This window comes from Motacilla alba, chromosome 3 (assembly GCF_015832195.1).
Source record: "Motacilla alba alba isolate MOTALB_02 chromosome 3, Motacilla_alba_V1.0_pri, whole genome shotgun sequence".
NCBI classification, from domain to species: Eukaryota; Metazoa; Chordata; class Aves; order Passeriformes; family Motacillidae; genus Motacilla; species Motacilla alba.
In genome coordinates, this window is record NC_052018.1 from 100611353 (window position 1) to 100638217 (window position 26865).

Here is a 26865-nt window from a genome sequence, read left to right on the forward strand (position 1 = left end):
ATACGGCCTCTGGGCTCCCTGCTGTCCCAGGGCAGCCCAGAGGCCAGGCTGTTCCTGTGGGAGCTCTGGGGAAGTGGCTCAGGGTGTTCCCCATGACCTGCTTCATGTGTCTGCCAGGAGGAGCATGCTTCCCTGTGCAGCTGTTTAGAAGTTTCCAAGGAATCTGTCCCATGAAATATGGAGCTTGAGATGCTTTAGGTTTGCATTGCGGGCTCTGATACATTTTGTGTCTCCACTTTGCAGGCCTGACTGGCTACCCTCTTGCCAAGAGGTTTTCCCTGGCAAGTCCCTCCATGCTCCTTCCCTCCAAGCCGCTGCCTCCCATCCAGAGGAGCTCTCCTGCTGCCATGCCAAGCAAGATGTTCCACGGAGAGCAGGAGACTGGGAAACGTGGCAGCAGCTTTGAAGAGCAGGGTGGAAAGAGCGAGGAGCTCAATTCAGAGGGAAAAGGAATTAAGGTAAGGAGATCAAGCAATGTCCAGTGTGGTAAATTTTCATTTGATGTGCTGTTGGCAGAGCTCTGAGACCTCTTCCCTGACAGGAACTGACCCTTTCAGTGAAGTTTGAACAGGTCCTGGTTTGGCTCTTTAGCTGGGCCAGAAATGATGGGATACTAAGCATGGGTGTGCATCTGCCCCTGCTGCCTTCAGCCCCATTCCTGGCCATGGCGTGGTGGCCCTGGAGCAAGTGGGGCAGGCAGAGAGCTTGCAGAGAGCAGCAGGGCAGGGAGCTGTGCTGAACTTCCTCAATGCCAGTGAGCATGAGGTGATGGATGTGTGGGAGCCTGAGAGCAGCGAGCATCCCGAGAGCTCAGCAGCATCTGGGCTCCAAGGCTGCTGGGGAACTGTAGGAGGGAAGGGCAGCAGCAGCAGAAGGGAGGGGCTTGAGAAAGCAGGGGTTGACATCCTGCAGAGTGGCTTTGAGGGGACATGGCTGGAGATGAGCCCCTGGCTGTGAGGCACCTTAGGGTCAGGGAGAGAACAGAGATCTCAAGGCACTGCCATGCCATCCAGAAGGCCAGTGGAGGCAGTAGCACCCCAGAACATCTTCATGTCAAACATGTGGATGCCAGCTGGGAATGCAGTCACATTTCCAGGGAAGTGAGAAGGCATGGAGAGCTCACATATGTGTGCCATGGTCTCTCCCTCACCAGTTCCCTTTTTATTCCCCATCCTGTGCCAATCTGCTCCATCAGTTTGACTTGTTTATTAATACCAGGTCCCAGCTGAGGGCTTTTCCAAATAATCTTGAGGCATGAATGGGGGCAAGGCTTGATCTGAGCACTGTGTTCTATTCTTTCCAGACCTCCTTGCCGTATTCCAGCGGTGGGGAAATGAAGAAGGGGTCATTTGGAAAATCTATGATCCCAGTAATATGCAAGGCCGGACGTCCCCGTGTTGGCAGCGCTGCAGGGTCTCTGCGAAGCTCTCTCCTGGTAGACTTTAAGGAGTCCCGGGAGATGAGGTAAGCCAAGGGGTCTGCTGCTCCAGTGTGTGCTGTTCACCTCACTCTTCCCATCTCCTGTGGTGCTTTTGCACAGTCAGCTGTCCCATGTATTTCGGCAAAACCTCTGTGTATTCAGCATGTGGCCCATCAATGATGATCCAGCACAATGTCAAACCCAAGAGCAATGCCCCAAGAGCAGAGGTGGTGGTGGGGAAGAGGAGGCAGGGCTTCAAAGCACCTCAGGATGGGTTCCCATCTGGACTTGGCTATTATTTCAGCCAGAGCTTGGCCAGCTCTGTGTGACTCCAGCAACTGAAAGCTGAAGAACAATTAATCAGCTTTGCATCCTCTTGGGTTTATATGTTGCATTTCCGCCTTCATCAGAGTGACCATGCTAGGAAGGTTTTCCTCCTTTCATGGTACAGTCATTCCCTCCCTTCTCCTTCTACCTCCTCATATGTTCTTTTGTCCTGCATTTTCTCCAGGCCAAGATCCAGCAGCACAAGCCAAGAGAAGACGTTGGAACATGAAGGTAGGTAGAGGGCATGTCTGTCCCAAAATGACCTTCCTAGTCTTGACTCTGAGGTGACAATTGGAAAGCTTGTTTGAAATGCAATCGTTTGAAAATTTCTTTAAATTCATTTCAATTTATTGACAGGCTCAGTGGACTGTCCCAGAGCCCAGTCCCTGGGAGTGTTCTCCAGTGGTGCAGTGAAAATTCCTCCAGTGTGAAGTGTTGAGTGGCAGGAGCTGGACCTTGGGGCCCTAGAAAATGCTGTGCAGGAAAAGGAAACATTCCTCTCCATCCTGCCCATGCCTCTTATCTCCCTGCAGCCTTTCTAGTGTCCAAATGAGTAGAGAAAAGGAAGGCATTTAGCATGAAATGAGAAATGTTCCCACTCCTTCCTCCTGCATTTGAAGAAGAAGCCCTTTCTTTGGGGTAGTTTCTGAGCTGAACCCTTTGATATGTGAAGGAGATTGATGGACATTGCCTGGTTTTGCACTGGCAGAAATAGGGAAACCTCCCGTGATAGAAAGGCCTTTTGACTTTTCCAATGAAGGAGCAGGAGACTTGCAAATGGCTGCAGCCTAGGCAGGGTGTGAGTTGGTGATCCTGTAATGATGACTTTAGAGGCTTTTGATTTCCTTTGTGGACTCTGTTACATTTGTGTCTTCACTTTGCAGATCTGACTGGCTACAGTATTTACAAGAATCTTCCTCCTAGACGTCCCTCTTCACTCCTTCCCACCAAGCCCTTGCCTCCCATCCGAGAGAGCTCTTCCTCTATCAAGCCAAGCAAGATGGATGATGGAGAGAAAGACAAAGGGCAAACTAGCACTGGCTACAATGATGTCAGAAGAAGCAGCCAGGAGCAGAGTCCAGAGGGAAAAGGACATAAGGTAAGGAGATCAAGCTAAGTCCTGTGTGGTAGATTTTCCATTGATGGGCTGTAGGCAGAGCTTGGAGACCTTTTCCTGTGCTGTGAGCCCAGGGAAGCAGCTGAGGCAAGGAAGAGCTCAGCTGGACACTGCGCCTCTTTGCAATGGATGTCTTTGCAATGGGTGTGTAGTGCAGACTTCATGTCCTCAGCATGTATCAATAGCAGGAGAGGTCTTGGAGTGGTTTCTGGGCTCTGTTGTGGTTCCCTGTCTGTCTTATTGCTGAGAAAACAGCAGCAAGCAGTCAGAGCAGCTGAAGTTGTCCTGTCTGGAGAAGCAATCCTTCTCCATTTAGTAACCTGTATGTATTTGTGAAGCATCTCTGTGTCTTGGTGGTGTTTTCTGACAGCTGTGTCTGCTTTGGATGGAAAAAGGTGTTTGCTGGAACCTGCAAGCCAGGTTGTCTCAGCTTTTGAGTTGTACAGCCATGGCCCCTGCACAGTTGTCTCTGAAGCTATTTCCAGACTGCATCATCTTTTGGAGAGTTGTGTGCTCTGGCATGGCTTTGTCCAGAGGGAAGGGCTGGGAGGTGGCCATGGGGAGAGCAGCCCAGAGCCCCGGCACACGATTGCCTTTGCAGCAGGGCCAGGACCTGCACTTGTTTTGGGTTTGCCGTGGGGTGCAGGAGAAGGCAGATGAACAACAGCTTTGGTGGACAGAAAGTCCAATCACAGGCTAGGCTGCTTGATTTCAGCCTCACAGAGAAAGGGCCCAATGTATCCGTGACAGGAACTGACCCTTTTAGTGAAGTTTGAACGGGTCCTGGTTTGGCTCTTTAGCTGGGCCAGAAATGATGGGATACTAAGCATGGGTGTGCATCTGCCCCTGCTGCCTTCAGCCCCATTCGTGGCCATGGCATGGGGACCCTGGAGCAAGTGGGGCAGGCAGAGAGCTTGCAGAGAGCAGCAGGGCAGGGAGCTGTGCTGAACTTCCTCAATGCCAGTGAGCATGAGGTGATGGATGTGTGGGAGCTGGAGAGCCGCGAGCATCCCGAGAGCTCAGCAGCATCTGGGCTCCAAGGCTGCTGGGGAACTGTAGGAGGGAAGGGCAGCAGCAGCAGAAGGGAGGGGCTTGAGAAAAGCAGGGGTTGACATCCTGCAGAGTGGCTTTGTGGGGACATGGCTGGAGATGAGCCCTGGCTGTGAGGCACCTTAGGGTCAGGGAGAGAACAGTGATCTCAAGCCACTGCCATGCCATCCAGAAGGTCAGTGGAGGCAGTGGTGCCCCAGAACATCTTCATGTCAAATGTGGATGCCAGCTGGGAATGCAGCCCCACTTGAAAAGGAGTGAGCAGGAGGGGAGAGGTGTGAATTGGGTGCCATGGTCTCTCCCTCACCAGTTCCCTTTCTATTCCCCAACCTTTGCCAATCTGCTCCATCAGTTTGACCTGTTTGTTCCTGCCAGGTCCCAGTTGAGGGCATATGTAAATGTCTTGAGTCATCAAATGGGCAAGGGTGCATGATTGATCTGAGGGCTGTGTTCTATTCTTTCCAGGCTTCCTTGCTGTATTCCAGTGGTGGGGAAATGAAGAAGGTGTCACTGGGACTGCCTTTGATCCCCCCAATACGCAAGGCAGGAAGTCTCCCTGTTGACAGTGCTGCAGGGTCTCTGTGCAGCTCTCCCCAGCTGGATTTCCAGGAGTCCCGGGAGATGAGGTAAGCCAAGGGGTCTGCTGCTCCAGTGTGTGCTGTTCACCTCACTCTTCCCATCTCCTGTGGTGATTTTGCAGTCAGATGTCCCATGTATTTCGGCAAAACCTCTGTGTATTCAGCATGTGGCCCATCGATGATGATCCAGCACAATGTCAAACCCAAGAGCAATGCCCCAAGAGCAGAGGTGGTGGTGGGGAAGAGGAGGCAGGGCTTCAAAGCACCTCAGGATGGGTTCCCATCTGGACTTGGCTATTATTTCAGCCAGAGCTTGGCCAGCTCTGTGTGACTCCAGCAACTGAAAGCTGAAGAACAATTAATCAGCTTTGCATCCTCTTGGGTTTATATGTTGCATTTCCGCCTTCATCAGAGTGACCATGCTAGGAAGGTTTTCCTCCTTTCATGGTACGGCCATTTCCTCCCTTCTCTTTCTACCTCCTCATATGTTTTTTTCTCCTCTGTTTTCTCCAGGCAAGGATCCAGCAGCACAAGCCAAGAGAAGACCTCTGAACAAGCAGGTAGGTAGAGGGCATTTCTGACTGAAAATGTCCTTCCTAGTCTTGACTCAGAGGTGACAATTGGGAAGTTTGGTTAAAACGCATTTTTTGAAAATTTCTCTAAATTCATTTCAATTCATTGATGGCCTCAGTGGACTCTTAGTGTAATGATAGGAAAGATGAGACTTAAAAACAATTCTGCTGATTCAGAAAAAGGGGGCAGATCGCCTGGTCCATTTGCTCAAGGTTATTTCTGCCAAATCCTGGGTTTGGCTCCCTTGGAATGACTCCTTATTTGCTGATATGCTGCTGGAATGCTTAATGCAGTTAGGGAGAAGTCTTACTCAGTAAGTAAGGTGAATGACTTATGTCATTCGTCCTTTCCTGTCTAACTTTTATTTCTGACCTGAGCATTCTGCAGGGTGAAAGAACCCAGTTTTGAGACAGGCATTTCTCTCATAGTGCTTGGCTGCCACATGATTTTATCCCCTGTGAAGCCGTGTTGGGAATTAGTTCTCTTAGTTCAAACAGCTCTGTTGGGGAGTATTTCAGAATGACCGGCCATCAGCTATTGCCATTAAGGACATTTGGAACTGTCAGTATTAGCAAGGTCAGCATTGTTTTGAGATAGGTCTTGTTTGTTTGGGTTTGGGTGTCTCTGCTGAAAGGAAAGCAGAGAATAAAGCCCTGGAACAAGTAAGTAGAGCAAAAGTGGAACATTTGGATGAGCACTTTGTGCCCTACAAACACAGGCTCACTGAATATTGGGCACATCTAACGGGGAAAGCAAAGCTGCTTTTGTGTCTAACATGTGGTGCCATAGTTTGTGTCCCAGAAGTTCCTTTGTTGGAAAGAGTAATATAAAGAATCCCCCAAACTGCAAAACCCGACCTAGAATTGAGAGGGAAATACGAAAACGAAGGCTTTGAAAACTACTTTTGAAAACAATTACTTCCTTACCAGAGTCAGACTCTAGAGAGCACTGTACATTCCCAACTGTTTGGAAGGAAAAGATCCTGTAGTAGTGGGGAGGCAACGGGCACCACATGAAGTACTAGAGCTCTTCTCTCTTGGCTTGCCAGCTCCATATTGTTCAGAGAAATTAAACTGATGCTAGTTTCATGAAAAATAAACAACCAAGCAATCTTTCCAGTAACTAAAACACACTTTGAATTCCTCACCCATTAGAAGGGCTGACTCTAAAGGCGTGCATTCAATTAACTCACTTCTTCTCTTGGACCTGGTCGACAGCTTCTTCTGAATCTACAACAGAAACCCAGAGAAAGAAGGAAAAGAGCTCTCAGTGTAAGACAGGACCTGGGATGCCTCTGTTCCCAAGGGAACTCACGGACCCCTTCAGCTTGGAGATTCAAGTGCCGGGTGCCGGCCTTGGGAATGGAGGTCTCAGCTCCCAGCCGGCTCAGGGGGCCTTGGCCCAGGAGCCCCAGGAGCATGGCTCAGCCTCACAAAAAGGTAAGGTGGGGGCTGGGCCACTCTCTGTTGGGAGGAAGGGTCTTGTGGCTGCCCAGAGAGGCTGTGCACATTGGCAGGGAAGAGTTGTGCCCTGCATGTGTCCCCTGCAAGGAGCTGTGCTGCTGCCAGTGCCCCGTGCAGCTGTAGGGCTGCTCAGCTGTGGGGCAGGGAGAGGAGCAGGAGGGTGCATGTGCAGCTGAGGCATTCCTGGAGAGCACAGGGCTCTGGGCTCCCTGCTGTCCCAGGGCAGCCCAGAGGCCAGGCTGTTCCTGTGGGAGCTCTGGGGAAGTGGCTCAGGGTTTTCTCCTGGCCTGCCTCAAGTGTCTGCCAGGAGGAGCATGTTTCCCAGTGCAGCTATTTAAAAGTTTCCAGGAAATGTATCCCATGAAATATGGAGCTTCAGATGCTTTAGGTTTGCGTTGCAGCCTCTGTTACATTTTGTGTGTCCATTTTGCAGGCCTGACTGTCTGCCATGGTCCCAAGGAGGTTACCCTGGGATCTGTATTTCCCTGCCGTCTTCCCAGAGGCTACTACCTTCCAAGGCCTTGCCTTCCATCCAGAATTGCTCTTCTTCCTCAAAGCCCATATCTTACACTTCTCTATTACTAAATTGGCCATTCTGCATGGGGCAAAAAAATCCGGATTTACGAAGTTGTTTTTTTCTACTTTGTTGCCACATGATTGAATCCTCTGTGAAGCTGTTCTTCTGAATGATTAGTTCTCAGAATTTGAACAGCTCTGTTGGAGACTATTCCAGAATGAGCTCCATTGTCCTAGTTGCATTAAGAAAATCAACCACTAGTCAGGCTGGCCCGAAAGTTGCCCAGTCTCATGCAGTTTAGAAGGAAAATCCTTGGGGAAAATGAATTCTCTAGTGTCAAGAGGACAATTCATATTTGGGTATCACTCTGGCAACCCGAGGCTTTTTTTTGAATGTCCTCTAAAATATTCCAACCGAGAAGAAAATGCTGCTCTAAATGCATCCAGGTATTAGAACCCAGGACTTCTTTTAGGAACCGGAAAGAAGACGTTCACTAAAATCAGCATGAATAAGGGCAGAGAAGAATCACTGTCAAGAGCAATCTCCATCTCTGTCCTTCTCTATCAGACACAGAGGCTGTCTCCAGCATGCAGGGGCTGAGGCCTTTGTCATGCAGCAGGTTTCAGTCTGCTGGCCAACAGAGTAATGTCATGTCTGCTGCCAGTAGCCCATCCCTTGAGAGAGGGTCTAGGCATTGCACCTTGCTGCTCTCAATCCCAATCTCTGTGTCTTAGGAGAGCTCTGCAATCTGGAACCTGTCTTGCCTGTTGCGCAGCATGGCATTTTTGGGGGCTTGAAGTCTGCCAGAGATTTATAGGAACCTTTGCTTCCATTCCCAGGCCTCCCACTGAGCCAGGCCAAGGAGACAGACCATCCCAGCAGTGCTGGTCTTACGAGGGACAAAGAGCTGAGGGCCAGCTCTGCAAAGGTAAGGGCTAAGGACAGGGATGAGCAGACTACCTTTCCAGTGGCTGTTTAGTGCTGGGCCCAAAATGTCCCTGAAAATCATAATCTTCCATTCCTTGGGGAATTGGGGTTCTCTTGGGAATATATTTGACAGCTACAGGGCAATTGCTTGGCCATTTCCAGTGGTGCCAAGGTCACTGGCTTGGAGATGTTGCTAAGGTGATGCCAGAAGCATTCTAGAAGTGCAAAGGCTGTTTTAGAGAAGTTCTGAATGGCAGAGCAAGCTTCACATCAGTGAAGGTGGGCAAAGTGCATCCTTGGCAGCAGAGAAGCAAAGATTCTAATGTTGAGTGTAAGCAAGGCTGCCAAATAAAATGGGAGACTTTGATTGTTCCTGGTTACCCTTGTGGCTGTATCTCACAGGCCTCTCATTCTCAAGTTTTCTGCTCATGAATATCAATGCTTTTGCAAGTTGTTTTCACGGGACTCCTCCTTTTGCTCTGCTGGTCTCAGAGACCAAGTCCTTCAGAGCTGAGTCCTTCAGAAGGCAGGAAGTGACAAACAGCTGCAATTCCTGGCCATCAGTGTTAAGCAACAGCTCATTAGCCCTCCTTGCTGGCTGTTGCACATGATTTTCATTCTCCTGCCATGGCCTGTAGGAACTGAACTGCCTGCTCACTGTCATGTGAGCTCTTCATCTGTCTTGGAGCACTCCTATGAGTTTCATGCTTCAAGCAGGGCTTCCTGACATAGGCTGTGGTTGCAGTAGTGGAAGGTTGTGGCAGTGAAGTGTTCCACCCCACTGTGTGTAATTGCCAAGGTGAGGATGGGAGACATTCCTCTGAAACTATTGGAATGTCTATGGAGCTGCATGGAAGCCTGTGGAACTCTCTGGACTCTGTGCTCCTGGTGGGATGCTGTGTGTGGTTTGTGTGTCTCTGCTTACAGTCTGTGCTGTATTTCCATTGCACCTAGGAGCGTGCTACATTGTGCAAGTTGGCTCCAAAGAGCTCAGCGTGGAAGGAAATGGAGCTTTTGGTAAAAGAGCTGAAGAGGAGACAAAAGGAAACATCCTTGAAGCTTCTCCCACAGACAGTTGAGCCTGGGGATGCAGCTGAAGCAAGTAAGTGGTGGCTACACTTGTGGTGGTCCTTCTTGACCACTTGCTTGCCCTTTGCACAATGTTGCAATCAGACTGGGGGGCTGTTCCGCTTGCATCTGAGTGGAAGCTTGCGCTAGGATTTAATTCTGTTTCCCAAAGAAAAATACAGAGGCATGAAGTGTCTTGCCAATGGCCTCACTCAGTCAGTAAGAGAATATCAGCTTCCCAACTTTACCTCGAAAGTCTTTCAGAGTAGAAAACTCTGTCTTGCAAAGTACACTGGGGCTTCAGACTCTCTCCTGGAGAGCAGCCTCCAGGGAAGGTGAGGCCAAAAGAATGCTTTTCAACCGGGGTGCAACCTGGAAGAAACAAAATTCACGTTCTTCTGATGAAGATTCCAGAGATCCTTCTCCTGCTGCTCCCTGCTGAGGAGCTGGCACTGTAGAGCTGTGCTGAAGCCCCAGCCAGTGCTTCTGCTGTAGCCCCAGGAGCAAGCAGCGTTCCCGACTGCATCCCGGCTGAGGGGCTCTGGCTGCAGGGCTGTGAGCGCTGCCCGAGGGCGGCAGCAGGGCCCTCAGGGGGCAGCGCTCAGCCTGAGGGCATCACGCAAGGTTATCTGCACTTTCTTCTGGTAACTTTCCCTGCCAGCCTGTGGAACAGGAGAACAAAAGCAAAGCAGTACTGGGTTTTTCTTGTTTCTTAGGAAAAACATCACTGCAGTTTGCTTTTAAGCTAGAAGAGGGTAGATTTAGATTAGATATTAGGGAGAATTTGTTTTTAAAGGAAGGGGATGAAAAGCTGCCCAGATTTGCCCAGAGAAGCTGCTGTTGGGCTATCCTTGAAGGTGTTCAAGGCCAGCTTACATGGGGTTCTGAGGAACCTGATCTAGATGAGGATGTCCCTGCGCACAGGGGTTGGACTAGATGGTGGTTAGAGGCGCCTTCCAACCCCTACTCTTCTAGGATTCTGGGATTCTGTGATCACTATCCCATGTTAGTGTGCCATTGTTATACTTGAAGATCTTTGAGATAACAAAGAGATGTTACTCAGCTCCAGCAACCTTTCTGGCCCTTTCCATTGTCACCCTGTCCAGCACCCTCCACTGACAAGCTTCTCTTTGGTCCCTGTAGCCTTTAGCCTCCCGCCTGTCGCTGGCACAGCTCCTAGTGTGCAGAGAAAACACCCTGGTAGTGCCATGAAGAAAACGGTCGTCAGAAAGCAGGACAACGTGCCACTGCTGCCCAGTACGCCCACCCTCCGTGGGGATGACAGCTTCCCACGCAACTCCTCAGGTAAGCCTGCCCTGTGGCAGCTTTTTCCTGCAGGGGTTTGTCTTTGCACAAGGGGCACAAACTGCCTCCTGCCTCAGGCAGCACAGCTGGCATCTTGGGTCCGTGGTGTGTCTTGAAAATGAGCAGCAAATCTACTTTGGAGTTACTCCAGCTAGATAGTCTAGAGCATTTGAAGTCAATGGAAACAGAGGTCATGAGTGAAGGGTCAGGTGTGGCTGTTCCCTGGTCCTTGCTCCATGGGGATTGAGCTGGGCCCAGCAGGCTGGGTTGTTCAGGCTTGGCTTGGTGCTGTTGCGAGGCAGGTGCAGGTCTTTCCTCAGGGAGCTGCAGAGTGCCCCTGTCCTCAGGGCTGGGAGAAATCCGGGTGCTGAGACAGGAGAGGCAGCTGAGGGGTTCCCTCCTGGGGTAGCCAGTCCTGCTGTCAGCACTGTCGGGCAGGGAGGGGGAGCTCTGTGGCCTCAGGAAGCTGCCGCTGGCTGTGGCAGCTGTGGCACTTGGGAGCTGGCGCTGTGGGGGCAATTGTCAGGTTTAGCCTGGAGCTGTGCCCAGCTGGGGGAGGCTGGGAGCAAGCAAGGAGCCCCAGGAGCCAGACAGCAGGGAAGTCTCTGAGCCAGTGGCAGTGTGTGCCACATGGAGCCCTGGCTGGGAGATGGGGCTGCAGGCCGCTCCATGGCGGGGTGCCTTGCCCGCGGCTGCAGCGCCCATGGCCGACCCTCTCCTTACAGTGACCTCGCAGTCGGCCACTGGTGCCAAGCGCCGAGAGGAGCCACTGCGTGGGCACGGGCAGAAGGACAGAGCCTTTTCAAACCCACAGCAGTCCTTGCAGGAGGCACTCTCCATGCTCGGCAGCGATGACTGGTAAGAAAGGCCCCGTTCCCTCCGTGTCCCTCTCAGCGTTCAGGTCTGTTAGAAGCGTGTCTTGCTAGTGCCTCTGAGCCCCGAGAGCCCAGAGGGCCAAAGGGCTCTGGGGAAACCACAGCAGAGCCGTGAGAGCATAAAGATTGGAGAGCAGCCTTTGCTTGGCCTTGCTGTGCAGCAGTGCTGCAGCTGCAGCAGGTCCCTGCTGTTTCCTTGCTTTGCCTGCTGCTCCATGGAGCTGCAAAGGAAATGTTGAGGGAGGAGAGAAAGCTGTGGGCCGAGATGATTTGCTGGCTGAAGGCAGAAGCGGGATGGCAGCAGTTTTGAGTGTTGAGATTTGGGTGCCTTGGGCCACTGGCCCAGTGGGACTGAGTAAGATTCCTTCCTGCTGACAGCAATGGCAGGGACTCCTGCATGCGAGTCCCAGAAGCAGCTCCAGGGAGCTCCTCTTTTTGAGGAATGGACTGAGTTGTGCATTTTCAAGTCCCTCAGCATGCCATTACTCCTGAAGGGCTCATGACAGAAGAGAAGGGAAAAGAAATCAAATTCTCTAGGAATCTTGCACTTTGGGCATTCAACTTTTCCTTCTCACTGCTTCATATGGGCCTGAGATGTTTTGTCAACACTCACAATGTGTCCCAAAATTCTACACAGACAGAAGGAGCCCCAGAAGCGATAACCCTGTAAATGTTAGGTGATATTGCTTGCCTTTTTGATGTCTGGGTTAGTTAGCATCCACTCCCTGGTGGCTGCTTCATTCTCACAGGGATAAGCATGAAAAATTTGCCACGATGCATTTCCTTTGCTTTGCCCTTTGTCTTCTGCTTTCTCTTCCCCATTTCTCTTGGTGCCCTGTGAGGTGCAGAGAGCTTCTGCAGGTGTGGGGGGTCCTGATGACACTCAGGGGTGCCCGTGGGATCGGTCACCAGCCCTGTGCTGCAGCCCTGATGCCTCACATACCTTCCTGAGGCTGAGGGCCTGCACAAAGCAAGTGCTGAGAGAGGGAGTTGTTTGCAACTTTTAGGTAACATGTTGCTGCTGTGAGGGTTGTCATAGGTAGGAGTGTTCTGGGAAAAGCCAGAGTTTCAACAGTTTTTGCCCAGGTGTGGAATCTTAATCTTCTGGGACACATCCTGCTGCCTTTTTGGGGAATGTGTGAGCTGGAGTGGAGTGGGTGACACACAGGTGTAGATTGTAGAATGGAATCACTCAGCTCCAGAGTGGCAGTGCAGAGTCTCAGTGCTGAACTGCCTGCTGGGGCTGACAAAGAAGGAAAATGTCCCAGTAACAGCCCAATGGGACGTGTCTCAGGCACAGGTCCAGAGAGATGACAAGAAACAGCAGCATGGCCGGGCCTCACAGCTTCTAGGAAGCCGTGACTGAGGGACTTAATACCAGAGATTTTCAGAAAGGCCCCAAATGAAGACTCTGAAAGCCCCCTATTTGCCTTGTGGGTTTGTGTATGCTTTTGAGAGCCACAGCACCCTGTGGCAATGTGTTCCACGATTTTATCAAGTACTCCTTGAAAAGCACCTCCCATGGTTTGACTGAGCTGCCAGCCTGGTCATTTCAGAGGGTGCTGCCTAGGTCTTGGGTAGAGAGAAAAATCAATCTTTGTGGCACTTGCCTTTCAGGGAACAGAAGAAGAAGGGACTCTTAAACATCACACACCTGGCTGAGTCCCATTCCGAAGTCCTGCTTTGTCGACTTCGTGAGATTTGCTTGGCAGTTACCAGCGAGGTGAGAACATTGCTCTGAATTGTGCCCCATACTTCATGCCCGGCTTGTAGAGTGGATATGTGCTTGTTCATCTCCATGTGTGCTCAGGGACTGCCTTCATTTCTGGTTTTAGACCTTCTATTTCTAATGTCTCTCAGCTATCTGCAGGATCTGTGTGTACGTGCAGCTGTATTTACTGGCAGGTGGCGTATCTGGCACTTGTCTTTGACTGTGGTGCCATTATAATGCAGGGCAGAAACGGAGACACTAATGACATTGTATGCCAGAGTGCCAATCTCTGCCCAAGCTGTAATTGAACACTGCAAATGAGTCTGTAGACCCGAGCCTGTGTTTTCTGTTTCCTGTCTGAGTGCTTCAACTACAGGTGTTGCTTTTTGGAACAGGAGTACCTGACTGATTTATTTTTCTGACTTGTGCTTTATGGTTTGAAAGCATCCCTTGCTTTAATTTGCTTCTTTGTGTTTCAAATCAAAGGGCCTAAAATCAAAGCAGCTGACATTCTAGAGAGTTTAAGTAGAACACTTGAGTGAAACATATTTTTTTTTTGCCTGCAGTAAGCAGGTGTGGGGCCAGAAATTGGTGCCAGAGTGAGTGCCTTTGTGTGCTTGGGCTCCTCTGCTCTTCCAGTGCTTTTATGTTCCTCTCTACACAGTGGGACGTGTTGTGATTTCCTGGGAGTTTTGTCTAAGGAAACTGGTTTTCTTTTCAAGGTGATTCTTATGTTTCCCCTCATGACTTCCCCAGGTGACCAACCTGAGGTCCAAGGTGTCGTGCTCTGCAATTGTCACTCTGGGAGATCTCTTTGCCATCTTGAGGAAGGACATGGACTCCGAGGCGGATGAGGTTGCTGCGGTCCTTCTCCACATGGTGTGGAACTCCCCAGAGTTTATTCAGAAGGCAGCCTGTCAGAGCCTGGGGATGATGGTCGAGAACGTGACTCCTGCACGAGCAATGACTGTTCTCATGGACAGGGGAGTCAAGTAGGTTCTTCTTCTTTTAGTGATATTCTTCAGCTTCCAGTGTGTGGGCAGGGGAAGGGATGAGAGAGAGAATGGGAATGCTGGGAGGGAAGGGTCCTGTATCCTGCCTCTTCTGTGGACTCAGTGACTTGATTCTCCCATCAACCTCATTTCTTTCCCCTTGTCACCTATTGCTGCCCTCCTGCAGCCCATTAGGTGACAGAATCACAGAACTGTAGAATATGGGGAGTTGGAAGGGGCCCGTGAGGACCATGGAGTCCAGCTCCTGGCCTTGCACAGAACGACCCAAGGGTCACACCGTGTGCCTGAGATTGTTGTCCAAATGCTTCTTCAACTCTGTCAGGCTTGGTGCTGTGACCACTGCCCTGGGGAGCCTGTTGCAGGGCCCAAGCACCCTCTGGGTGAAAAACGTTTTCCTGATATCCAAACTAAAGCTCCTGTGACTCAGTTTCCTGCTGCTTCCTGGAGTTCTCCCAGTCTGTGAGAGTTTCCTAGACGTGGTGAAGGGTGGGGAAATGCAAGTGCCTGCAAGGGCTAAAGATAGAGCCTTGTGCTTTTGTGGGAAGAGGGACAATTGCAGGTGCAGCTGTGAGCTCTGTTGCATATTTCACAGCGCTAACCACAGAAGCCCTGGGGAAAACCATGTATCCTCATGATGCCATAAACTCGAGAAATGAGGAGAGTCCTTGCTGGGCCATGGAGCACATGGGGACAATGTGCTGGGTGCAGCTGCTGCCAAAAGGAGTCTTGTGTGACTGTCCTGGCCTCTACTTTCTATCCAACCTGATGTTTCATGTTAGCCTTGAGAGGATGAATCACTTTCCAGGCACCTTCACAGGCCGAGTGCCATGGGACAGCTGAAGCAAATGCTGCCTTAAGTGTTGGTGCTGGGCCTGATAGCTCCCAAGAGACAGTGTCTAGAGCAGGAGAACCTGGCTAAACTGACTGCCACCCTTTCCTCAGCTTTGCAATAGTGTAAAATGCTCAGATGTATCCCTTGCCACGCTTTACAAAAGAAACAGGCGGCATTGGTGGTTATTCTGCAACTTCATGGCCCACAGCGTGTTTTCCCGGCATTTGTTTTTTCCCTGAGGTCTGTAGATTTGGGAATCAATGGGTGGAAAGAGCCTCATCCTGCTGCAGCTCTGTGTACTGGGTGCCCTCTGATGGGTCAGCATGAATTGTCCTTAATTTCTAAATAATTCATATGTGATCTATCACTTTAATCTTTCTCCGAGTAAGTTTTGGGAAAGGAATTGTGTATCAGATAGCGCAGGGAGACTGAATTCTTCCCTCTTCCCTGCCGGCAGTCCTTGTGTACAATGCTAATTTAGTGTTTATCTGAGGACAGAAGCTTCTGCAGGTGTCTGAAGCTGCAGGGAGAACCCAGGCTCCTTGCCCCAGCAAGGACAGGGAGCAGGCTCTGGCCAAGGCCTGTGCTGCTGCTGCTCCTTCTCCCTGTGCCCCAGGGTTTGCTCTCTCCTTCCCAGGAGCCGCTACGTGCAGGTGCGGAAGTGTGCGGCCGAACTGCTCCTATCCTTGATGGAGAAAATGGGAGTCACGAAGCTCGCAGGCACACCCAAGGCTGAGAGGCTGGCAGAGGCGGCAGGGACGCTTGCTCAGGACTGTCACAAGGACACAAGGTAATGAGCTTCATTTCACCTCCAAAACCAGGAGAACCCTTTTGTGTTTGGCTTGAAAGGTAAAACCACACAAGAGTGGAAACTCAAGGAAATAAGAAGTGACCTCACTGTGTGGATAAGGGTTATCAAATCATGGAATGTGCTGAGCTGGAAGGGACCCATGCGGGTCATCAAGTCCAGCTCCTGGCCATGTGCAGGAGAGCCCAAGAGTCACTTCATGTGCCTGAGAGCATTGTGCAAACGCTTCTTGAGCTCTGTCAGGCTTGGTGCTGTGACCGCTGCTCTGGGTTGCCTGGGGGAATGACTGCACTGGGTAACCTGAGGCTGGCCAGCGAGAAGGAGCATTGCCAATTTCCTGTGACTCGAAGGATTCTTTACTGAGATCCAAAGAGCTCCGATTAGCCAGTCCAACAGTTTGGATTGGCCTTAGGTGCACAAGAGAAAGCCAAAGTGCTGGCTAATGTCCACCACTGCAGGATCCCAAACATCTAGTTCATATTAACCGAAGACTTCCCTAGAAATATCTCCGAGGTCTTTAGGCAACATCTTCAGTCTTTCTAAACCTCTTCTGCAGATTTCTAGAATGCTGTTTTCTGTGGCTCACTGACCTCCAAATTTCTTCTTGAAGAAAACTGTGCTTTCCTCGTGGCAAAATCCCCCCAAACCACCAAAATCCCCTTCCTCTGATGATGAAATTCCCATTAATAGCTGCCAAGAACATCAGAACAACCAGCTGCCCCTGTGCATACATGTAGTATAGAATAATCAAAAGAAAGGATGAGGTGTTTTGTCCTGGCTTTCCTGCCAGTTAAAGAAAGGTAAATTACTGTGCAGTGGCAGCAGGACACAGCTAGTAGGCTCTGACAACAAAGCAGATGCATTCTGCTTGTTCTCTGGGATCCTTTGATCCCACAGAAGCACACCCCAGTTTCAGAGAGAAATGGTATTTTTCTCTTGCCCCACATTCTCCTCTTGCCTCTTGTGTTCAGCTGGCAGCACTGTGCAGTGTCAAGTGAGGTAAATCTCCTTCTTTGTTGAGTAGGTAGGATGCAATGCTTGCAATCTTCATGCAAGGATTGCACCTGATGAGTTTAAGGCATCAGCCTCTCCTGTTAACACTCTTCCTTTGTTCACTTTTCTTTTGTTTCCTTCCTTAGGCATTATGGACAGGAGATGGTGAAGATGTTACTGACCCATCAAAAATTTAAAAAGCTTCTGGAACAAGCTCTTTCCACACATGACCTGGAAGATATCCTGAGAAGAATTAAGAAGAAAGTAAGTGCTTGGCAGGAGAAATAGCTCCTTTGTGCAAGTATTGGCACTACTAATATGAGATCAAACATGCCCAATGGCTCTTTATCTCATTCCTCCTCTGATGAATCATTTGGCTCCTGGGAATGAGCTGTTAATCCTCAGCCTGCTCATCTGCAGACCACAGAGGAACTGATATTATTAGGGGAAAAGTGGGGTTTTGAATACCTTGAATATGGGTCACAAAGAGGAAAGGGAAAGAGGAGCAAAAGGGTTTACACTCACGTGTCAGGCCTCCACCACACTCTCCCTACTCTGCCCCCAGTAAAGCAATTAAGTGACAATAGTGCTCCTGAAGATAACAGAGTCATGGCAAAAGAGACTGGAAGTAGTAGTGCCAAGGGAATGTCCCAATATACAAAAGATGTCCAGGTCAATCCTAGTTACTACAATTACTGTCTGTCTTTTGGGAATACTGCCCTGCTGTCAAGCCCTGTGGAGCTGGAAGAAGCTTGGTGAATTCAGCAGCATCCAGTGGAAAATCATTTGTTTGGTTGGGGGGGATATTGTTCTTTTTATTTACATTACAGAAGGGAGTGTGTCTTTGTGCAGGAGCAGGGAGAGTAAGCGCTGAACCAATTCTACTTCCAACACAATGGGCCAACCCCCAAAGAGTCCAATTTTTTTCTGGTGCTTCCTTTAAGACCACTCCTTGCCTATCAGTTTGCATTATTCCCATTTATGCTCAAGACGAATGAATTTGGGATTTTAGACTGCTGCTCAGTATGGTAGCATCCATAACCTGCCTTGGGCTATTGAAAACAAAGAGCTGGCATCACTGAATCTGTGGTCTGTTTATCTCTGTAAGTTAGGAAATGTTTCCCTAAGCCTTGGTAGCAATGATCCTGGTTCTGACTTGTGTTTCAAAGATAGAATTTTCTATTTTATATTCTAAAGATTAATGGGGTTTCTTTATGTCTTTGTAGGGGATGGAAAGCCAGAAGGGTGAACGCCCACCTGTCAAGGAGCCGGCGGAGAAGAGGAACGATGGCCCGAAGGAGCCCCAGGCCACATTGCCTTCAAGCAAACGGTACTGAGCACTTTTGTCAGATGTGACCAAGCACAGACAAGCTTTACATGCCTCTTCCTCAGGCAAATCTTTCTGGTGGAGATGACCAGGGCCACAGATTGTTTCCTTTCCCTACAAATGCTCTGGGATAAAAAATGTCTACTTCTGCATTGTGTTGAACACAACTTCTCTGCAGGGCTTTCCACAAAAATTGGGCGACAAAAAGACACCCATTGGTTGCAGCTCAGACGATCCAGTGCAGTGGCAAGGGCAGTGCTGTGGAGGCTAGGAGAGGGCAAAGTCTCTGCTGCCTGACTTGAGACAAGTAAATTCAACCAGGGTTTTGTTTTTTTCCTCCAAGTGGAGTCAGATGGGTGTTTCAATGAGAAGTCCCAGTCTAGAAGCAAGATGCCATTCCCCAAAGAAGCAGTTCCTATCCATATGGTTTGGCCTGGCTGATTCATGGTTTTCTTAGCCTCAAACAGTACCAAGTTTGAGTAGTAAGGAGCAAGGCAATTCCTGAGCCGTTTTGGTCAAGAGGGGTCTCAATGTGGACTTTTTGTCTTGATATTCCTGTACTTCATATAGTTTGCTTGATGGGCAGCATGTTTGGTTTATTTGCCCCTGTGCTGCAATCAGCATTTAAGACAGGAATTTGGTCCTTGCTGTCTCTTCATGCCACTGGCAGAGCTACTTGCTCCTCTGATAACAGAGGGAATTTATTTAGCTCTGTCATGCTCAGCGGTGGCAGGAAAGTGACCACATGCCTCAGGAGCATGGCTAGCATGCTCATGGAAGAGACAGGTTGATCCATGAGGATTATTGCCAGTGGATTTGTTAAGCTGTGCATCTGGTCTCTAGGGAAGCAAATGAAATGTGAGTGTAGTTCTGGCATGTCTGGCTTCCGTTTCTATCTCTGTTACTGATTTTCTGGATCCTTCAGAGATGCCCCTGTTCATCTGTTCAGATGCATCTGGGCTACTTTTCTGGATTGTCATGCCTGGGTGTAGAGACCCTTCTTCAGAGTGATGCTTTTCCTTATTATAAGACATACACATCCCATATGAGGAGGCATTTAAACTTGGAAGTAGTGTTTCTCTTTCCCTACAAAGCAATGTGTGCCTTGGAAGCCATCTGAAGCTAGATCAGATGCATCTTTTCCTTAGGGAGCAGTGGGGAGAATGTTACTTGCAGATTGTCTCCCCTAATGATTGTCATGAGGTCCACGTTGTTTTCAGAGCCTCATCATTTTCTAGCTCGAAATCACCTCATTAGGAATGCTCCTCAAGATGTCTGGCTGACAATTAACTGAAGGTATTATCAGCAGCAGGTCCTAATTTGGTTTTGTTTTCCAGGGTGAAGTCTGCCACTGTTGGACGCCTCCTACGCCGCCCAAAAGCCCAGGTCACATCACCTGCAGCTGTGAAAGGAAGGGAGGAGCTCCAGAAGCTTTACCATCTCCTGGAAGCCAAGGGGTTTCAGACACGGATGGAAGGAGTGGCACTCCTCCTAGACCTGTGCAAAAGCAGCCCCCAGCTGATCTCTGCCAACATTGTCCAAGTACGTAGGGTATCTTCATTGTTCCTTTCCTTTAGCTCCTTTCCCAAGCCTGCAGAAGTAAAGTGAATTCAGTGTGTCTTGGCACTACATCCTGTCTGTTTGGGACAGGCTGGTCCCTCTTACCCAGACAAATGTAATTCAGCTCCAGGCTTCAGGACAAGTTATTTCAGTCCAGCTGTATTTGTCTGGCAGGTGCCTATTGCTGCTGTTGATCAGATGATGGCAGAATTTTCTGCTGGTGTAACTGCTGCTGTCTCCTAGTCCCAGTTGGGTTAAGTGAAGGGAATCCAGCCATTGAAAGCATGGCCATTATTCTCTAGACAAAAAAGAGGTTTGCATGGGGAAGAGAAGTATCAGGCTGGGTTGGTTTAAGCGAAATGTTTTTAAAAGGATACTGCTGTAAACTCCATCTTGTCTTGCACAGGCACAACTCTGGCTGCGCATTTCCATCCTCAGCCCTATTCCTCTTGGTAAAGACGGTGCTCACCCTTGTTGGGAGGCCTTTTTTCTCTTTGGAAAAGGAAGAAAACAGCTAAGGAGAGACCCACCCTTTCTCCTCCCAGTAGCTGCTTTTCCCCTTTTTTCCAGAATATGGTGCCTGATACTGTGGCTGTCAAGGGACAGAACGTGCTCTAATGAGAGCTGTAGAGCACATTACATTTCAGAAGTCTACCTGTTAGTTAGAGAAATGGTTTGGATCCTGGAAGAGTTGATCAGAGCCCTGCCCTTCTGCAGACACAGGTTCTGAGACAGACAAAATAAAACTTCGATCTCCTCCAGCCACAGTTTTGGCACAATCAGAATTGCCCTCAGTACTTGAGGCAACTGTCTAGAAAAATGGGCATTGTAAATATCAGCTTCCATACTTTGCAAGCAAAGGTAGACTTTTGAATTAAAAAATGGAATTGATTTAAAGATTTACAGGTGGAGAGAAACACCCTAGGAACTATTCTGTCCCCAGCCAAAATTCTTAAAAAGAGATGACAATCTTTCAAGCAGCATCAGGTTGAGCAGCCATTCCAGTGAGTGGCCCACAGGAAAACGGTGAAATTGTGCAAGCAAGGGCTGACCTGACAGAAAGGATCTCTTTCATCTTTTACATTGCTGAGTGCTCATTTCTACATCCCCTCTGAAAAAAGGGCCATATTTTATTCCAGCTTTCATGTTGTTTATTCTCTTCCCAGATTTTTGATCATTTTGTCCTGAGAATATCTGACACTCATAAGAAAGTGAAGCAGAAGGCGCTGGACGTGCTGGCAGAAATCATAGGACTCCTGGAAGATGCCCTGAACCCAGTGATGATCCGTTTGGTTGAAGGGATAACAAAGAACCTAAACTCCAAGGATCCCGGGGTTCATGCCGCAGCTGTGAAGGCACTGGACCAATCTGTGGTTCATCTAGGTAAGGCTGAGCCCTGGCATGGACTCTCCTCAACTGTGTCTCTGTCTCTCCAACACAAGAGAAGGCTGAGTGCCTTGGAAGCTGCTGTTGTCTGTGGAACGCTGCAGCTGACCCCCACCAGGAGCTGCGCACGTGCAGTCCTTATGTACCAGTCCCCAACAGGCTGGAATGTGCAGCAGCATTTCCCAACAGTCCCAGGCGCCCTTGGCTCTGTGCCACTTGTCTGAAGACAATGCCCTGGACTCAGCTTTGCTACAATTCCGGGGCAAAGGGGCTTTGGAGTTTGCTTGGGCCCTGTGTGACTTCCCAAATGAACAGCTTTGCTGTTGGCATGAAGGGACAGCGGCCCATCAGAGCTTCTGCAGAGCAGCCACCTGGAAGGCTCTACATTTTAGGCATTAACTGCCTCTTTTCCACCTTTCTTCTTTGTCTTCTTTTTCCAGAGGGGAACTTAGGATTCACCAAGTTAATTTCGTTCTAACAAACGGGTCTAAATCCAGCTGTCAATGATGCCTTGTCCCACATGTTGTTTTGCATGGGGCAAGATGGCAATAGCAAATAGCTGCCTAGGCAAGGGCTTCTGTAAATTCCTTGGCCACACAGATTGATGTCAGCTCCGAAAATGCCCCACTGGGGGAATACGCCTGAATAATGGAGTGTTGAAGAGGCAGGTCTTCGGGGGCACTTTCCACTTGCTCCACCTCAGCTGCTCTGTGAAGTCATGAATGGCCTGACTCAGCACCTTTCTGTGTCCCAAGATGGGCTTCTTCCTTTTTGCTCTGGGATGCAAAACCTTCTACCTGCTTCCATGTGACTGAACTCTTGAGGTCCCTGGTGGGAAATGTTTTGACATAGCTCCTGGTAGAGCAGACAACTTTGGATTTACAAATGTGAAAGGAGAGCTTTTCTTTTGGAATTTTGAACCCTGCCAAGTAAGGTAGGTGGAAGGAAGGAAGGCAGGAAGGAAGGAAGGAAGGAAGGCAGGAAGGAAGGAAAGGATTCAAAAAGGAGCAGAAATTGACTGAATTGTATAAAATGGGGTTGCCCCTGCCGTTTCTCTTCCCACTGTCCTTTCTCCTATGGCCTCAGAAGAGTGAGCAGAAACGTGTGTTTCCCTTGTAGATGAAGTATCACTGATGAAAGAGCTCAGCCACCAATGGAGCCAACTGAGTGGCCAAGCTCTGCTGGATGTCACAGAGCGGATCACAGGTATGGCCTCCCCTTCTAAGCCAAGAGGTTTCTGAGGGAGTATTTCCAGGGAATGCCTGTGAACAGACAGTAGAGGAGCTCCTCCACATCAGGAGGTGCTGAGCTTGTCCCTCCTGCCCAATAGCCAAGGCAAGTGTATTTGGCAGGCTTTCCCGGGCTGCTGCAGAGCTGTGCAGCATCTGAGATGGGGGCAGCGCTCGGCCTCGGGGCTGAGCTCTCCCTGGGGCTCTTCTCAAGTTCCATAGTGACCAAAGTCTTGAATTGCATTTAAACTCAAATGAAGTCCCATTTTAAAATGGGTACCAATACCCTTTTCCTGCTTAGCAGAATTGGTTTGGGGGCCTTTCAGGAGCTGTTGGAATGTTGAGGACTGCTGGTGGATGAACAGCATAGAGAAGATGAAGTCTCTTCCACCACAGAATAGTAATTGGCTACTACATAACATTTTGCCTGATCAGAAAATAAGACTGGTCTCCTGAGCATTTCAGGCTTTGATCTCGCAGCCAAACCTGCCATGCAAGGAGCCAGTTGGAGGTCAATTTTTGCCTGTGTTTGCTGTAGTTCAGTTCAGCAAATGAGCAGAGAGCAGATTGCAGAGACAGTGTGAGAAAACACTGGTGTTCTGGCTAGATTTCAGTCCCCCGTGTAGCCTTCTTCTCTCTCTATGCCCCTATTTCAGTGCACATTGTAAGAAAAAATGCCATTCACATTGGGAGGGGAAATGCCATTCAAATGTGGAGATGCTCAAATGCCAGGGCAATGGCGTCTGGGTAATTCTCTGAGACACCTTGAGGTTTGAAACAGCTCTTGGTTGGAAGCCACAAAAGCATTCAGCCAAAGACAGCAGCTAGCCACTGATGTTTCTCTGCCAGCTGTCAAGCAGCAGCCATTTCTGGTGGGCTGGAGTTTCGAAGGGTGTTCTAATAGTGCCCTTTGCTGTGTGCCACTGAGCAAAGGGAAGAGCCAGATGAGACCTTTGGCCCTTGTCTTCAAAGTTAAAAACTAGAATGATTCCTTTTATTAGAAATCTCTCAATTGCCTCTCTAGGGTGCATTTTCAAAACTTCCATGTGGGTTTAGACAACTTGTTAAAGGAAATAGAAGGCAATTTGACGTTTCATTCATTGTTCATGCAGAAACCAATTGTGAAAAAATTTAGTAAAGGTACAAAGTCTGCCACAGGTACAAGGCTCTGGTTGGAGAAATGAGTCCTGAGGGGTTGGTGGTTGTGTTTCAAGGATGATCAGCTGCTTTGCCCATTGTTGGGTCATGGGGCTCTGTCTGCTATTTCACTGATCTTGGCCAGAGAGGCTTGCAAGAAGCAAAACCAGAGGCAGATCCTTGTTTGCATTGAGGTTGGTGGCTAAGAAGCTGTGTCTCTCTGCCGGCAGTGCTTGTGGAATGGGTTTATGCCAGGAGCCCTGAAGTGGTCCAGCGCTACGCCCTGCCCGTGCTCTGGTCCTGCCTGGAGAACAAGGCGCTGCCTGTCCGAAGCGCCAACGTCTGCGCTGTGGTCACCAAGCTTGCCTGCGCCCTCTGCGAGGCGATGGGCGCCCAGATAATTACTTGTGCTGCCAGCAAGCCTCCACACGTGCAGGACAACCTCTCCAGCCTTTTGGGCTGGTGAAAGCATCGTGTTCTCCAGAAAGCGGACCAAGTTCTGAGTTGGACACCTCTGGACGTGACATTTTAGCTGTGCCAAAAATGACAATATACAAAGGAAGGGTGTGCATCTGCCCCTGCTCTCATGATCACCCTTCCTAGTCATGACATGGGAGGCTCGAAGCGATTGCAGACCGAGGAAAAGGTGAAGGCCAAGCATGGACCAGCATGGACCAGCATCACACAGAGGAAAGCGGGGAGGTGAGGTATTCTCTGTTGAGAGGAAGGGTCTTGTGGCAGCCCAGAGAGGTTGTGCACATTGGGCTGTGCACAATGCACACAGGGAAGAGTTGTGTCCTGCATGTGCCCCCTGCAAGGAGCTGTGCTGCTGCCAGTGCCCCGTGCAGCTGTAGGGCTGCTCAGCTGTGGGGCAGGGAGAGGAGCAGGAGGGTGCCTGTGCAGCTGAGGCATTCCTGGAGAGCACAGGGCTCTGGGCTCCCTGCTGTCCCAGGGCAGCCCAGAGGCCAGGCTGTTCCTGTGGTAGCTCCAGGGAAGTGGCTCAGGATTTTCTCCTGGCCTGCTTCAAGGTGTCATCCAGGAGGAGCATGCTTCCCTGTGCAGCTGTTTAGAAGTTTCCAGATAGTCTGTCCCATGAAATATGGAGCTTGAGATGCTTTAGGTTTGCATTGCGGGCTCTGATATGTTTTGTGTCTCCACTTTGTAGGCCTGACTGGCTACCCTCTGGCCAAGAGGTTTTCCCTGGCAAGTCCCTCCATGCTCCTTCCCTCCAAGCTGCTGCTTCCCATCCAGAGGAGCTCTCCTTCTCCAAGCCAAGCAAGATTTGCTGTGGAGAGCAGGAGACTGGTAAACTCAGCACCGGCTGTGATGAAGAGAGTAAAAAGAAACAGGAGCTCGCTTCACAGGGAAATGGATGCAAGGTAGGAAAACCAAGCAATGTCCAGTGTGGTGAGTTTTCAGTAAATTGATGTGCTGTTGGCAGAGCTCTGAGACCTCTTCCCTGACAGGAACTGACCCTTTCAGTGAAGTTTTTACAGGTCCTGGTTTGGCTCTTTAGCTGGGCCAGAAATGATGGGATACTAAGCATGGGTGTGCATCTGCCCCTGCTGCCTTCAGCCTCATTCCTGGCCATGGCATGGGGGCCCTGGAGCAAGTGGGGCAGGCAGAGAGCTTGCAGAGAGCAGCAGGGCAGAGAGCTGTGCTGAACTTCCTCAATGCCAGTGAGCATGAGGTGATGGATGTGTGGGAGCTGGAGAGCAGCGAGCATCCTGAGAGCTCAGCAGCATCTGTGCTCCAAGGCTGCTGGGGAACTGTAGGAGGGAAGGGCAGCAGCAGAAGAAGGGAGGGGCTTGAGAAAGCAGGTGTTGACATCCCTTAGAATGGCTTTGTGGGGACATGGCTGGAGATAAGCCCTGGCTGTGAGGCACCTTAGGGTCAGGGAGAGAACAGTGATCTAAACCTACTGCCATGCCATCCAGAAAGCCAGTGGAGGCAGTGGTGCCCCAAAACATCTTCATGTCAAATGTGTGGAAGCCAGCTGGGAATGCAGCCACATTTCCAGTAAAGTGAGAAGGCGGGGAGAGGTGCAAATGTGGGCCATGGTCTCTCCCTCACCAGTTCCCTTTCTATTCCCCATCCATATCCAATCTGCTGCATCAGTTTGACTTTTTGTCAAGGTGCCAGTTAAGAGCATAGATAAACTTCTTGAGGCATCAAAGAGGCAAGGGTGGATGGTTGTTTTGAGCACTGTGTTCTACTCTTTCCAGGCTTCCCTGCCGTATTCCAGTGGTGGGGAAATGAAGAAGGTGTCACTGGGACTGCCTTTGATCCCCCCAATACGCAAGGCAGGAAGTCTCCCTGTTGGCAGTGCTGCGGGGTCTCTGCGCAGCTCTCCCCAGCTGGATTTCCAGGAGTCCCGGGAGATGAGGTAAGCCAAGGGGTCTGCTGCTCCAGTGTGCTGTTCACCTCACTCTTCCCATCTCCTGTGGTGATTTTGCACAGTCAGCTGTCCCAGGCAGTTAGGCAAAGCTCTGTGTATTCACCATTTGGCAAACCCAAGAACAATTCCCCAAGAGCAAAAGTGGTGGTGGGGAGGAGGAGGCAGGGCTTCAAAGTGCCTCAGGATGGGTCACCTGCTGAACTTGGCTATTATTTCAGCCTGAGCTTGGCCAGCTCTGTGTGACTCCAGCAACTGAAAGCTGAAGGACAATTAATCAGCTCTGCATCCTGTTGGGTTTATGTGTTGCATTTCCGCCTTTATCAGTGACCATGCTAAGGAGGTTTTCCTCCTTTCATGGTGCGCCCATTCCCTCCCTTCTCCTTCTACCTCCTCATATGTTCTTTTGTCCTGCATTTTCTCCAGGCCAAGATCCAGCAGCACAAGCCAAGAGAAGACCTCGGAACATGCAGGTAAGTACAGGGCATTTCTGTTCTGAAATGACTATACATGTTATGTCTCCACTTTGCAGGCCTGACTGGCTACAGGCTTGCCAAGAAGTTTTCTCTGGATGCTTCGGATATTCCCTTATGCACAAAGTCCTTGCCTCCAGTCCAGAAGAGCTGTCTTTCCTCCAAGTTCAGGAAGAAGCACCCAACGGTCCGAAGAGTGTTTCAAGAATAGGATTTTTTGTTAGGCTTCGTAGTTACAGATGGATATATATTCTGATATTTAGATGTAGTTTTGAATAAATCTTTTGATTGTATCTTTAAATGTTGTTGACATCTTTTTAATTGTATATGTTTTATTTTAGTTTTTAAAAACAATAAAGAAATTTTATTTAAAAATCAAGAAGAGAATGTGAGAGAAGGACCTGCTAGCCTAGAGGCTATGGGGGTGCAGCTCACTCGATGTGCCAGTGTCTCACCACATCCTTTCCTCGCTGCGCATCTCCTCTTCCTCTTTTGCCATGTTTTCTTTGTGTTATTTGCTATGTTGTTTTTCACTTGTCACTACAACGGGGCCACACATTGACGTGTTTGGGGGACAATGGATCCAAAAGATCCTGTACGGTCAAAAGTTTTCTACCTAGATGTGTTCTGAGCTCACCAATGGCCTGAGCAAAGAAACCAAGAGAAGTGTGCCCAAATGGCAAAGCTTTGCTCCTTTGCACTCTCACTCAGATCTGGCTCACAGGTGTCTTCAATCACAATTTCATTGGTAAGAAGAGGTTGTGTATTTCACAGGGAAAAG

General features: G+C 49.7%; 1 protein-coding gene across 1 annotated transcript in view; it reads left to right on the forward strand.

Annotated features, from left to right (window-relative positions):
* Nucleotides 1-26191, forward strand: part of LOC119698718 (TOG array regulator of axonemal microtubules protein 2-like) — a 59184-nt gene extending 32993 nt beyond the window's left edge. The window contains exons 9-20 of the mRNA XM_038131045.1: nucleotides 12838-12943; nucleotides 13688-13923; nucleotides 15414-15566; nucleotides 16724-16841; nucleotides 17804-17907; nucleotides 19242-19446; nucleotides 20631-20847; nucleotides 21970-22056; nucleotides 23447-23918; nucleotides 24382-24595; nucleotides 25442-25602; nucleotides 26038-26191. Coding sequence (XP_037986973.1) covers nucleotides 12838-12943; nucleotides 13688-13923; nucleotides 15414-15566; nucleotides 16724-16841; nucleotides 17804-17907; nucleotides 19242-19446; nucleotides 20631-20847; nucleotides 21970-22056; nucleotides 23447-23682 — 1462 coding nt within the window. The 3' untranslated portion in view covers nucleotides 23683-23918; nucleotides 24382-24595; nucleotides 25442-25602; nucleotides 26038-26191. The remainder of the gene's footprint in view (nucleotides 1-12837; nucleotides 12944-13687; nucleotides 13924-15413; nucleotides 15567-16723; nucleotides 16842-17803; nucleotides 17908-19241; nucleotides 19447-20630; nucleotides 20848-21969; nucleotides 22057-23446; nucleotides 23919-24381; nucleotides 24596-25441; nucleotides 25603-26037) is intronic.
* Nucleotides 26192-26865: the final 674 nt, after the last annotated feature.